At 52.2% G+C, this 13,127-nt stretch overlaps 1 protein-coding gene across 1 annotated transcript; it reads left to right on the top strand.

Annotated features, from left to right (window-relative positions):
• The first annotated feature begins 1,512 nt into the window (after positions 1-1,512).
• On the top strand, positions 1,513-11,115 carry Cacng1 (calcium voltage-gated channel auxiliary subunit gamma 1). Its single transcript, XM_010616802.2, has 4 exons — positions 1,513-1,822; positions 8,871-8,945; positions 9,915-10,052; positions 10,461-11,115. The coding sequence occupies exons 1-4, from the start codon at positions 1,588-1,590 to the stop codon at positions 10,685-10,687; spliced, it is 675 nt and encodes a 224-aa protein (XP_010615104.1). The 5' UTR covers positions 1,513-1,587; the 3' UTR covers positions 10,688-11,115.
• Positions 11,116-13,127: the final 2,012 nt, after the last annotated feature.

The following is a 13,127-nucleotide window of genomic DNA, read 5'->3' as shown; positions in this document are numbered from 1 at the left end:
TATCTTCATGTTTTAAAACTTGAAAAAAATTTTGAATTAAAAAAAAATTTTTAAAAAAAAAAAAAAAAAAAAAAAAAAAAAAGATTAACTCTGATGCCATGTAAAGGCTTAGCAGACCTCTTGGTAGATAGAGAACACTCAGTGAAAATGAGCTGTAGCTGGGCACAGTGGCACAAGCCTATAATCCCAGTGCTGTAGGAAGCTGAAGCAGGAAGGTGGAAAGTTTGAGCCCAACCGGGGCAATTTAGTGACTGAGAACAAGTCTCAAATTTTTTTAAAAAAGGAGGGGCATGGATGTAATTCTGTGAGAAAGCCCTAGGCTCAATCCAGTACTGGGAAAAAAATAAAGCTGTTATCACAGTTAGCATTAACATGTGCATTTTGTGAGTCCACAGTTGGATGCCCGAAAGTTTCTCTGCTCACAGGCAGAGTCTTCCTGTAATCTCTGTCAACTTGAGGACTGGGTTTTGAAGCTCTAGATCCTGCCCAGCTCAAAGATCTATTTCCTTGTTCACTGTCAACCTCTTGGACTCAGAAAGAGGGACTCTGCTCACCCGAGACAGAAGACACAGCAGAACTCAGGAGGGATATAGGAGCAGGGACCTCAGAGCCAGCCTGGCAGGTGTGGAGCAGGCAGCACCCTCAGCAGGGGTCCCGCACCTCCATATGTTCTCTGCTGTATCTGTGGTACCCACTTCCTGTGGATCCACTTATGTTTTTATGTATATGCATTTATTTTATACGTGAAAACAATACTGGAAAGTCTGTTTTGCCTGCCCTAACAGAAGGCAAAACTGAAATTTGCTTTGGGACAGCCTGTAGTCAAGTCCACTTGGGCTCTTGTCCCCTGCAGGCAGATCTCTCTCCATTTCAAAGCGCGGTTTGCAAGTGTCAGAAAGGTGTTAGAGATGTACTATTCCCAAGCGGAAGCTTCCTTTCAGGACCTAATAGCAGGGATGGGAAAAGAACTGAAAAGAAGCTAAGCGTATCATGGCTGGGCAACCGAGCCTGGGAAATTCCACAGGGGAAAACTTTCTGTGACGTGAGGGATGAAGCCGGGCATGTGTGGGAGGTCAGTGTGGTCCCCGTGCTGTCCCTAGGGAGGTTTCTGGGGTACCCAGACCCCCAGGATAAAGAGACAGGGTTCTCTCTCTCGGGGTTCTCTGCCCTTAGCCCACAGTACCCCTCAGCCCTCACACCTGATGAACAAGCGGGACCCTCTCTGCCCCCTCCCAACCCCACCTCGCAGCAGAGGTCTCCAGTCACCATCTAGAGCCTTCTCCCCTTGCCCCACCCTGGAGTCTTTCTGGCTCCAAGAGGAGAAGAAAGCCCTGAAACCTGAGGTGACACGCCTGGAGGCGAGCATTAATAGAAGCCTTCCTCAGGCCTCTGTCACGTCTGGGCCAGCTGCTCAGCCCCATCCAGTGTCTCTCAGCCCCAAGGCCAGCCCACTCTGGCTCAGCCAGGCACACTAAACTTAGCTTCCGCCCCCACGCCAAAGCCACTGCCGCCACACTGGTCAGGCACCACCTACCCTGGGAGACGCAGCTGCCCCCTGCGCAGAGCACCCTTCCCTCAGTGACCACCATGTCCCAGACCAAATCCCTGAAGGTTCGCGTGACCCTCTTCTGCATCCTGGTGGGCATGGTGCTGGCCGTGGTGGCTGTGGTGACTGACCACTGGGCCGTGCTGAGCCCCCACATGGAGCACCACAACACCACCTGCGAGGCAGCCCACTTCGGCCTCTGGAGGATTTGCACCGCACGCATCGCAGTGGATGCCAGAAAGGACAGGGGCTGCGGACATCTCACCCTGTCTGGGGGTAATGTACCCACTTCCCACTCCCCTTCCTGCCTCTTGCCCTTCCTTTTGTCCCAGAGAAGGGGCCCAGGGGAGAGAAGGCAGGTTTCTCGCCCTCAGAACTCAGCAGCCACCCAACCCTCCCTGCAAAGGAGGAAGCTCGGAACCATAGGTACTGGTGCTGGTGTCCAGAGCCGGGCTGTAAAACCAGGGCACTTGTCTCTGGCCACTTCCTCTTGCCGAGGCCTGGGGCTTCTCCCCTAGAGCAGACTGCAGGACAGGAGAAACAAGAGGGACAGATCTCTCAGGCTAGGACCTTCTGGCCCCAGCAGTGGTCACTCACTGATGTCCCAGCTCCATTCTCTCTCCCTGCAAAGACAGGCCGGGTGACTGTGTGCCCTCAGGCTGGAGGGATCCATGGCGGGCACACAGGGCTGCTACTGGATTACTGAGGGCCCAGGCAAAATGAAAACGGTTCTCTCTTCCCAGTTGCCAAGAGTGTCAAGCAGTGGCAGCAGAGCTTGAAAGCAGTCATGAGGCCCTTCCGGGTGCAAGGCCTGGAGCAATGGTACAGGCACATATGTCTACAAGGCAGGACATGGCTACGACAAGCTGTGGTCTCGTGGTGAAAACCTGCAGTCCATCTGCACAGGCTCCCCTTAGCTCAGGCTGCTTGGAGCTGCACAGCTTTCTTAAAATGCCTGGCATTTCAGGGTAATCCTTGATTTGCTACCATGTGACCCAGCAGCTTACAGGTGAGCTCCTTGCCTAGGTCTCTATTCTGCAAACAGGGACCCCTTGGGCCGTGAAGGGAGCATGGCCTGGAGGAAAAAGCACTTGATGAGAATCGAGCCTGGCTCTCACCCCCTGACTGTTAGGGGGCGATGAGGTTTATCTCAGCCTCGGCTTCCTCCTCTATAAAATACAGAACTGAGGCCTAGCACCAGAAGATCCCTTTTGGTGCTTACAGTCGTGTCTCCTCGATGGCAGTGGGCCAGAGTGTGTGTGACTTCCCTCCTGACGTTCAGAAATACTTCTTTCTATTATCAGTCCAGCTATTCCTTGAAATCCACCCTTCAAGAGCATCAGGGCTGAGTCCCCAAAGATCTTGCCATCTGCGTGTAGGACAAAGAGCCCAAACCCCATCTTCTACTCCTCTGTTTCTCTTCCTCCCTGCTGCTTGCTCTGAGCACCCCAGCCTCACTCACCCCTGTTGGGCACACAGAGACTCATAAATATTCGACTGTCTTGGAAACACCAAGTCCTGGGGTGGAGGGCTTTGACAGGCGTGGGCATGTGCTCAAGGGTGTCACATAGTCCCGGCGCCACGCCCTTGGCTGCTGCTGCATACTCGTAAACAGATGCATCATCCAGCCAACACCCCGGGCAGAGCAGGACAGGGCGAGGCGGCTTCTCCAGGGACCATGCATAGGAATGCACATTATGGCCCTGTACACCTGTCCTTGAAGGCTTCTGCCTTTTAAAGTCAGAGCAGATGAGGAAAGCATTGAACTGAGACCACGCAGGGAAGAGACAGGCAAGAGAGCCAGGTGCAAGGGACCGGCAGGTACTTCTTGGCCTGGAAGCCCAGCAGTCGGTCTGTGTTCTGGCCTTCTCCCCCGAGGCCAGCCATGAATCAGAGTTCCCACATTTGTGATTCTGAGCACTACCTTTCCAAGCATGTTCCTGTTTTCTCTGCAAATAAACATCTTTTCCCTACTCTATCCACCCTTCCTGCTTTCCCTGGGACCACTCTTCTCTGGAGAGAGGAAGGTGGTTCACACATGTTCTCAAATGCGTGCCTTTATTTATTTTTTTATTTATCTACCTACCTATTTATTTATTTAGTTTGAGACAGGGTCTCACTGTGTAGTTCAGGCTGACCTTAAATTCACTATGTAGCCCAGGATGGCCTCAAACTCAGGCTGACCTTAAATTCACTATGTAGCCCAGGATGGCCTCAAACTCAGGGTGATCCTCCTGCCTCAGCCTCCTGAGTGCTGGGATTACAGGTGTACACCACCACACCCGGCTTTGTTCTCTCATTTAATAGTAACAATTACAATAATGGCACACAATGTAGCACTATGAGGCAAAGATTGCTGCGATTTACTTATATTAACTTTGAATAACATCAGGAAAAAAAATGACAAGAACTCCCTTCCAAAATCTTTCTGTTCCATCAAAGCGACGAGAATGGTGGCAAAAAAACAAAAACGAAAACGAAACCTATCAGATTTCACATTTTCAGAAACTAGGAAACTAACCAAAACCTAGCCAACCAGCAAGTGCTTATTCAAGAAAAACGGGTGACTCTCAGGAGAAACCGTGAGTTTATGGTATTTTAACTCAGCTGTATTCACTCTCCTCCTTCCCTAGCTCTGCCACATGTTTGAAAACCAACATCCCATGGGCAACGAAGACCGGCAGCCTGGTGGCCGCTCTGAGGACAGAACAGGGCTAGATCTCTTCACAGCCCTGTTCAGAGTGGTGTCGTTATTTGACCCATCCTCTGGAACTCCCCGCTTGCAGAGCTGTCTTTAATTGACCTGTCTCTGAGCTTATCTAGTGCAAAGTGTCTCCCAAGGGACACTTATTTAAAACCAGTCGAGATTCGTGGCAGTCATAAACAACAGTGGAGGGGAGAAGATAAGTTAGCCAAAAGCTGGAGAATGAGCTATCCCTAAGTGGCTTTTAATAGCTTCAGAATATTCCTGGGCATCTAAAAGGCAGTGGGTGTGCACAGTGATTAGATGACGCATTGCTTCCAAACATTTCAGGAAATCTGTTACCAGACCACTAAGCTAATGGAACAGAGAGGTAAGTGGTCACACATGATGAGGAATACAGACTTTGCAAAATTAGTTCTGAAATGTTACCAACCCAGATATTGGGCTTAGTAAGCCCGCTATTTTAAATACATTCCAAGAACTGAAGGAAACCATACCTAAAGAAGTGAGGAATATCTCATGAAATATCAATATCAATAAACAGATCGATAAAAGGATCAAAATTATTTCTAAAGGAATTTCTCCAGGAGACATTGGAGAGTTCAAAATTTCAACGGAAGGGGCTCAAGAGCAGATGCAAGCAGGCAAAAGAAAAAAGTCTGAGCACCTGAAGATAGGTCGATTGAGATTAGCCATTCTGGGGAACAGAGAGAAGAAGTAATAAAGAAAATGAACAGAGCTTCAGAGACATAATGGACTCCCAGAAGAAGAAGGAGCAAGAAAGGGATAGGAGCCGTGTGAGAAAATCATGGCTGAAAGCCTCCCGAACGGTCCGAAAGGCCTAGGTGAGTCTCCGGAGAGCTGTCCCTGCCTTTTCTTCCTTCAGGCTTGACCTTTTCAGGCAAGGCAGCAGCCTGCCCCAGTGCCCCACTTCCCTAGCTCACCTTCTCCTTCAGGGCGCCCCTGACCCCACAAATTTCAGGGGATCCCTTCACCGCCCACGCAAGCCCAGGCTGGAGGCCAAGCTCGTAGTTAGACTGGCCCCACTGAGAAGCAGTGCTCTGAGCTCCGGGCTCAGGCCTTGGGGCTTCTCCTGTCAGGTCTTATACAATCCTTTCATGACCCAGAAACTGCTGCTGAGAACTGAGGGAGCATCTTCTACAAAAAGGCTGAAGACAACATTGGTACCGATGCAAGTAAGAACTTTCTTCCCATTGCTACAGCACTCGCTCCCTAGGGTTTTGCACGAATCAAATTATTTTTTAATATAGCCAAGGCTCTGACAGATGCTCGCTCCCTACTACAATCTCAGCAATAACCCAGGGCCATCTGCTGTTCACCCAAGTTCACCAGGTGTTCCGGTTCTTGGGCACTGGTGCTGCAGATACGATTCCGCAAGCCCAGTGACTCCTGACCCAGAATATGCGGTTGGCCCGACCGCTCTGTCCCCAGCCAAGCCCAAAGCTGGTCACTAGGTTTTTTTCGGAACAACCCATTTCACATTTTAGACCGAGGAATCGTACAGAGATAGAGACAGAAACACCACACTAAGCCAAAGCTGACTGCAGGAACCTCAGAGTCCTAACTCTCGTCCACTCACACTCCTGCTGTTGGGATCGCAGCCCACTTGGGGGTCGGAACCGATGGAGGCAGAGCTGCAGCCCAGAGTCCATGCACGGGTGATAGACCCAGGGGTGGCATCCAGGAGGAAGGGTAGGAAGGCTTGGAATCTGCAGAGTCTGCACGAGATTATCCCTGTCCCTCTCCATCACACGCCCCGCCTGTGACTAAGTGACCTCCCCCACGGCGGGCCTCACAGGCTTCGTGTTTTGTTGGTTTGTTTGTACCGGGGATCGAACTCAGGCCCTTGTGCTTGTAAGGCCGGCGGCAGAACCACTGAGCCAAATCCCCAGCCCTCGGGCTTCCTTTTTAACCCGTTCTTGTTGTTCAGCTTCCCAAACATCACCTACCCAAAGGGGCAAGGTCACCACAAGTTCTGCCCATGTGACAGGACCCTGTGTTCCCTTTGAATGACACTGGCAGCTGCCAGTCTTGGTTTGTCCTGATTGAGGTGTGGGTCTGACGTGCCCACTCCATCTTTAGGGCCCATTAGGTAGGGACCATGAAGGGGCTTATGGTCTCCCATAGGCAGCCACGTAGCCTAGAGTGGATGTTCCTGCTAGGCTCAGGGCAGAGGAGCAGGCTTTCCTCATGTGCAGGAGAGAAAATGGGGCTGGGTATAGTGGCACATGCCTATAATTCCAGCACTAAGGAGGCTGAGGCAGGAGGGTCCCAAATTCAAAGCTAGCCTGGGCTACATAGTGAGTTCAAGTCTAGTCTGGACTACACAGTGAAACTCTATCTTGAAAAAGAAAACAAAAAACAGAAAGGGAGAGGAGAGAGGGAAGAAGAGAGGGAGAGAGGAAGAGAGAGAGAGACAGAGAGAGAGTCTCCAAGTCCAGTCACCTCAGAGAGAAACTGAGGCTTCCAGAACCCTGAGAAGGAATCTTATCCACTGGGTACTCCCTGTCCCTTCTTCCCCATCTCAGGGTATTTCACAGAGGAAGAGCGAGGGAGACATTGTGCCTGGACCACCCAAGGAAAAGCTCCCTCCAAAGTGTTCAGCCCTGCCCTCGCAGCCCTCTGGCCTACCCTGGCACGCCTGAGCTCAGGCCGTTTCTATCCCAGCACCCAGCAGCAGTCGCCAGGCCCTGTCCCCCAGAGGGGAGCCCCGTGTGTAGCTGAACAGGCCCTCAGCAAGTCACCGCAGCAGCCCAGAAGGACCACACCAGCTGAGCCTGGCCAAGCTTTCCAGGTGGCCCGGACTTTTAACCTGCGGACAGCTAGGAGCCGGGGAGGCAGCTGACCGTGAAATACGCTTGAACTCACTCAATTCTTCTCAGAGGATTTCCAATGACAACTGAAATTGGCCCTTCAAGAACGAAACAGAAATGTCCCTTTGTCCGGAGGGAGACCCCGGGAGACTTATGACATCGCATGAGCTGTCTTGAAGCTGAGGCTCAAGAGAATCTACAGCTAATAATCTAACAAATACAAGAGGCTCACGTTATGCTTTAAAATAGCAGTGGGGGCCGGGAGACAGGAAAGCACAGGATGGATTCTGACTTTGCCACCAGGCGTCAGGCACTCCGGGGGACTCGGCTCGGAAGGAAAATGATTTAAACATAGATGCTCGCAGAGGAGGCTCTTTCCTGTTCAACATTTACTGCTGCTCGACCGGGGCCCCATCTCCAAGCGTCGGCTCCTTCCTGGAGCTTGGGACAGGCAGCAGCCCTGATTCCCGAGCAGACAAAGGGCAGGAAACACAGGGAAAGCGGCACCCAGATGATGCAGCCAGACAGAAGGCAGCTTTCATCCCAACAAAAGCGATGACTTCGGCAGCCCCCAGGGTAGATTTCCAGAAGCAACTGGGGCATCTGGAGCCTGGAGGGGAAGCAATGAATTCCAAACTCGGTGCCATTTAAACTAAAGGCAGAGAGGGTCAGGGGTCCACAAGAAAAAGAAATCAGTGAAGGACCTCAAATAAAGGGCACAAATAAAAAGCAATCTAATATAGTTTTTTAAAAGAAACATAAAATATAAAACATTCAGCAACTTCCTACATCAGGAATGAAGAATATTAAACATATTCAATAAGACTTTATCTCGATGCTATGGTATGTCTAGTTACGAGACAAAGACTGAAAGGGAAAACGCAAGTGAATTATATTTAAAAGTAGTGTGAATTTCTTTGTGCTGAACCTCTCTCTCGTCCATCGAATCCAGGTTTGGGGTCCTACTGTCCCCAGACCCTCTCTATGGATTTTAGGACAATGATCAGGTACAAGGGAATCTGGTGTCTGGGCCGCACCCCGGCACAGGCCCTGAGGTTCTGATGAAAAGAAACGGTCAGAATTCGGCCTTCATGTGGAGGTTCTTTACCTGCACGCAGCAGCCGGCCCCCAGCGGGGCTTCCCAACCTGTCTGAGCATCAGAATCCCCTAAAAAACTTTCAAAAATATGCTGCTCCCTACAACTCTCAGAGAACCAAAGCAGGCCTCGAGTCTGACAAGAAACACGGCTCTAGATTTTGGGTGGGTCCTAAGCTTCTCAGCCTGGGCACTCCTGACATTTGGGGTGGGACGATTGTTGTGGAGGGGGCCTGGGCATTTGTAGGATCCCTGGCTTCTACCTACCAGATGCCAGGAATAGCCTTCTCTGTACCAAAATGTTTCCAGGCATTGCCCAGGGTCCCCCGGGGAGAGGCATCGGCCTGGCTGTTAGGATCTTTGGAACCCATGTACCCTGCACTCTGACAAATGCTGTGAAATCTGCGTCTTGGTTACCCTTATCTGCCTTCATCGTACGCTGTCTGCCCTGTCAAGTCCTGCAGTCTTTGCTCCCTGAGGACCCCCCAGCCTCTTATGCAACCCCGTTATCCTGCTGAAATGTTGTTCCAAGGGTCAGAGAAGTGTTTTGGTCCAGATTCAGGATTTGGGGGAAGAGAGCCAGCCAGCAGTCTCCTCTGTGGCCAGCAGGACGGTGCCATGTTCTCTCTGTGTCTCTGTCCTGGCTTCTGGTCCTTTATCACAACTTACACGCTGTCTGGCTTTTTTGCAGAGAAGAACTGTTCCTACTTCAGACATTTCAACCCAGGCGAGAGCTCGGAGATCTTCGAATTCACCACTCAGAAAGGTGAGCCTGCAGCAGACGGCAGCGGGTCGTGTGAAGCAACTTCTGCCGCATGCTGCAGATCCAGGGAGTCAGAAAAGCAATGACTTCCCCACTCCTGGTGAGAGGCATCCCTGGCCTGGTGCACTTGAGCAACCTGCCACCTCCCGGTTCTGGGCCCACAAGTGGCAGCAAGCCTCTCTAGGTGCCCAGGGCGTGTTTATCAGCACTGAGGACAGCTGGTGAAGGAGACATTTCCCAGTAGCTCGCAGTTTTGGCCAGAGCACGTTTTCCAACAGAGCCCTGTGTCAGGAGCTAAGAAAATGGGACCAGTGATCACAGGCCTGGAGAAGGCTTTGGGGTTTGGGGTTGGGTCCATATATGCAGGGGAACAGGGAGTAGGTCATTCCCTGGGAACTGGGAGGGACCCTTGTGCTCCTTCCCACCACGGAGCTCAGGAGCTCACGCGTCCAGACCAGGCCTGCACATGTGTGGACGGCTGCACACAGTGCACAGGTGCCCATTTGCATGTGTGCACACGCACACACACGCACACACACACACACACAATCACCAGAGCCTCACATAAGGGACACCCACACCCACACAGACACACAACACTAAAAAGACCTCACACGTGAGGGCACACACAGCACTAGGAGACAACCCCCGCACGCCCTCACACATGCTAAGTAACACCCACACTCTGTCGCTCGTCTAGAAGTCCCTTGTCCTACCTCCCACAGCTCAGCGCCCCCTTCTGCCTGTCACTTGGAGGAAGATTTCTGCTCTCAGAAAGTCTCTGGCCACAAGCCTCCCCATCTCCTGGCCTCTGCCCCTGGGGAAGGGGGTGGGTTGGAGAAATCCTGCTAACCTCTGACCCCAGCCCTTCTGAGTAGTCTCTCAGTCAGGTGTGAAATGGGAATTGTCACTAGTCTGGCTGAAGGCCCCAGTGGGGATGAAGCCCAGGCCTGAGGCCGCTCCGTTTCACAGAATACAGCATCTCAGCGGCAGCCATCGGCATCTTCAGCCTCGGCTTCATCATTGTGGGCACCGTCTGTGCAGTCCTGTCCTTCCGCAAGAAGCGGGATTACCTGCTGCGGCCGGCATCTATGTTCTACGCCTTTGCAGGTAGATGATGTCCGGGTGCCACTCCGTCTGCACGCCTACCTCAGGGCTTGGGCAGAAGCGAACTCGATTGGGTCCTCAGTGACCCCAGGAGCCCCGAAAGAGAGAGAGATATTGCTGTTTTGTCCGTTTTGCACAAGGACACTATCCTCAAGGCACAGAGGAAACTTCCCAGAGAGCAGTTACCGAAAGATGGGAGGAGATGCGGCCTGTCTCTGCCAGCCTCCTAAGGGACGTGGGCATTGCATGGGGTGAGGGGGGCAGGAAAGTGGGCCCGTGGGTTCCCAGTCACCCCTCCCTCCCTCCCCCAACCAGGACAAAGTCACTACCTTCTCCACCACGCGGTAGCCTGGGCAGACTGGGGCTGGTGGCCACAGTGCCCTCCTCCTGAATGCCCTGGGTCTGCCCCAGGGCTCTGCATCCTGGTCTCGGTAGAGGTCCTGCGGCAGTCAGTGAAGCGCATGATTGACAGTGAAGACACCGTCTGGATCGAGTACTTCTACTCCTGGTCCTTCGCCTGCGCCTGTGCCGCCTTCATCCTGCTCTTCCTCGGCGGCATCGCCCTCCTGCTCTTCTCTCTGCCCCGAATGCCCCAGAACCCCTGGGAGTCCTGCATGGATGCCGAACCTGAGCACTAGACCTCAGGAAGCTTAGCCCCAGCCCACAATCTTCTAGAGAGGAGGCAGGGGTTTTACACCTGCCCCTTCCCCTCTGCCCCACCCACAACACCTGTGGGCAGCAACCAGCTCCTCTAACGAGAAAGTGGACGTGAGCCAGACCTGCCCAGGGTTGGAGGGAGGAAGGCCAGCAGGTGCACAAGGGCTTGGAGGGGCCCCACCTTCTAGAGGGCTTAAGGTTGTCCCTGCTGCACCTGCTGCCTGAGATAAGCCAGCTCCTGTGGTCTTGAAAAACCTTACAGGGACAGCCTGTGCTCCTTTTACCCATGCTGGGCGCTCCCTGTGTAGAAAGCTGGCACCTCTCTTCTCTGTGACAATATACACCCTTTTCAGTGAATTGAATATCCCTCCTTGGCGTCCAGGAGCCCTGAGGGGCATTTGTAACTGGGTAGAATCCGACTGTGGTTTGAAATAAAAGATCTCAGAAAACCCTTTTTTCCTTGCACCTTGCATAGCAATTGGTTGAATTCAGGCTGCAGCCAGGGGTTCCCAGACCCAGAAGGAAAGAGGAAGATGTGTCCCCGTGGACATGGATGATAACCGGGGGGAAGGCTGGAGAGGTGAAGAGAAGCAATGTGGCTTATAGGTTCTGAATTTCCACTTGTACCTCCGGGCCCTGGGATTGTTTGGGATGAAACTAAAAACCCTCTGAGTAGGCGAGGGTGTTAAAATAGGAGGGGTTATTTCTAGAGTCAGGCATGCTAAGAATCCAGTGCCAATGAAGTGCTGAAGCAGCCCAACCAGGACACCCTGGTTTCTGATGCTGGATATTCGCTGCAGAGAACACCAGGAAGCCAAGCTTAGTGGTTAGACACCAAGGGCCACGTAGTGCGACATCATTTGCGCTCCCCGGCCTTCCCAAACCCCACTGTAACTTCCCGGCCTTCAGAAGTGGAAATCAGACATGGCCGTGAACAGCACAGTCCTGTTTGGAGCTCATTCTCCCAGGGTTGGGGTTGGCAAACCTCAGTCTGAAGGACAAGGCTGGCCCACTGCCTCTCGTATGGCCTGCAGACCAACAGTGGTTTCTACATCTGTAACAGCTTTTTTTAAAAAAATCAAAAGAATGTATTGCGAATAGCAAAACTATTTCAGGACCCATGAGAATAATGAGAGTCAAGTTTTAGCGTCCATAAATAAGTGTTCCTGGCACGCAGCCAGGCCTGTCCCAATGGGTATAGCTTGGGGCTGCTTAACCAGAATGGCAGGGTCCAGTAGATTTATCAGAGGGGCCTTGCCCTGCAAAGCCCAAATTTGCCATGTAGCGCTTTCTGGAAAATGGTTGCTGACGCTCTTGGAAAGAATTGCACACTCCACAGTTGGTTTATCTATACCCTGCAGTTCCCATCTGGTAAAGATAGAGAAGGAGCAGGGTGTGGTGGCCCACACCTGGAATCTCAGCACTCTGAGAGACTGAGGCAAAGGATCACAAATTTGAGCTCAGCCTGGGCAATTTACGGACTTTTTGAGACCCTGTCTCAAAATGAAAAATAAAAAAAGCCTGGGGTTGTAGCTCAGTTCAAAGGCCCTCCCTAGGTTCAGTTCCCCAATACCAAAAAGAGAGACGTTTGCTCATTATTTCATGAGACGATCTCGAAGAAAGCGGGTGGGCGTGGAGGCACCGGAGTAGGGTCCTTGGGGGGTGCTAGCTGTGCAGGAAACCTGGGGTGGACAGAAACAGCTCGTCCTGCTTTTGAGTTAGGGACTGAGCAGAAAATGTGGCCCATGGTTTGGAAATGCGAAAAGGTTAAAGGGAGGGAAGGGGCTTGATGCCAAGAATCTGAACCGTGGGCAGCCAAAGCGCGGGTGTTGCGGAGACCCGGCAGAGGTTGCAGCGGTGGACTGCGGTCGCACAGCCGAAATCAGGAGACTATCCCGGAGACACGCAGGTGGAGTCTGGAGCGCACCGGCTCCGTCCCAAAACCTTTGAAAGGTCGGTGTTGTTATCTTTTTATTATTTTCACTGCTCGCCGAATCAGATTGGTGGGCTTTCTGTATGTTCCGCATGACTTCCCGTTTCTGGCTTTCATTTGTTTGGTACTCGGGATTGAGCCCAGAGCCTTCGCACTGAGCTACCCCCAGCCCATTTTTGTTTCGTTTTGTTTTGTTTTTTGAGACAGGGTCAAGCTAAGTCACTAATTTCCCCCAGCTGGGCTTGAACTTGCGATCTTTCTGCCTCTGCTCCTGGCTGCCACACGTTCTGTAGAAAAGTGTGTAAAGCCAACAAGCAAAAGAATCAGACGGTCCATGAAGGGCCATCTCCTCTGCACTTCAACTCGCCAACTGCTGCTTGCCAGATGAATGTCAGTCTTGCTCCAGTCAGGCCTGGCTGAGAACCACAAAACCTAGGTGCAGCAGCACGGTCCAGAGCCAGAGCTTAGTTCAGAAACCCACTGCATCT

This window comes from Fukomys damarensis, unplaced genomic scaffold (assembly GCF_012274545.1).
Source record: "Fukomys damarensis isolate Sample0158 unplaced genomic scaffold, DMR_v1.0_HiC HiC_scaffold_23, whole genome shotgun sequence".
Classification (NCBI taxonomy): Eukaryota; Metazoa; Chordata; class Mammalia; order Rodentia; family Bathyergidae; genus Fukomys; species Fukomys damarensis.
This window is presented reverse-complemented; position numbering and strand designations above follow the sequence as displayed.

Excerpts from the sequence above, each read along its gene's own strand:
- Cacng1 (XM_010616802.2), top strand. The coding sequence starts at position 1,588 with ATGTCCCAGACCAAATCCCTGAAGGTTCGCGTGACCCTCTTCTGCATC. Across the intron at positions 8,946-9,914 it reads CGAATTCACCACTCAGAAAG|AATACAGCATCTCAGCGGCA; the intron begins GTGAGCCTGCAG and ends TCCGTTTCACAG. Across the intron at positions 10,053-10,460 it reads TATGTTCTACGCCTTTGCAG|GGCTCTGCATCCTGGTCTCG; the intron begins GTAGATGATGTC and ends GGTCTGCCCCAG.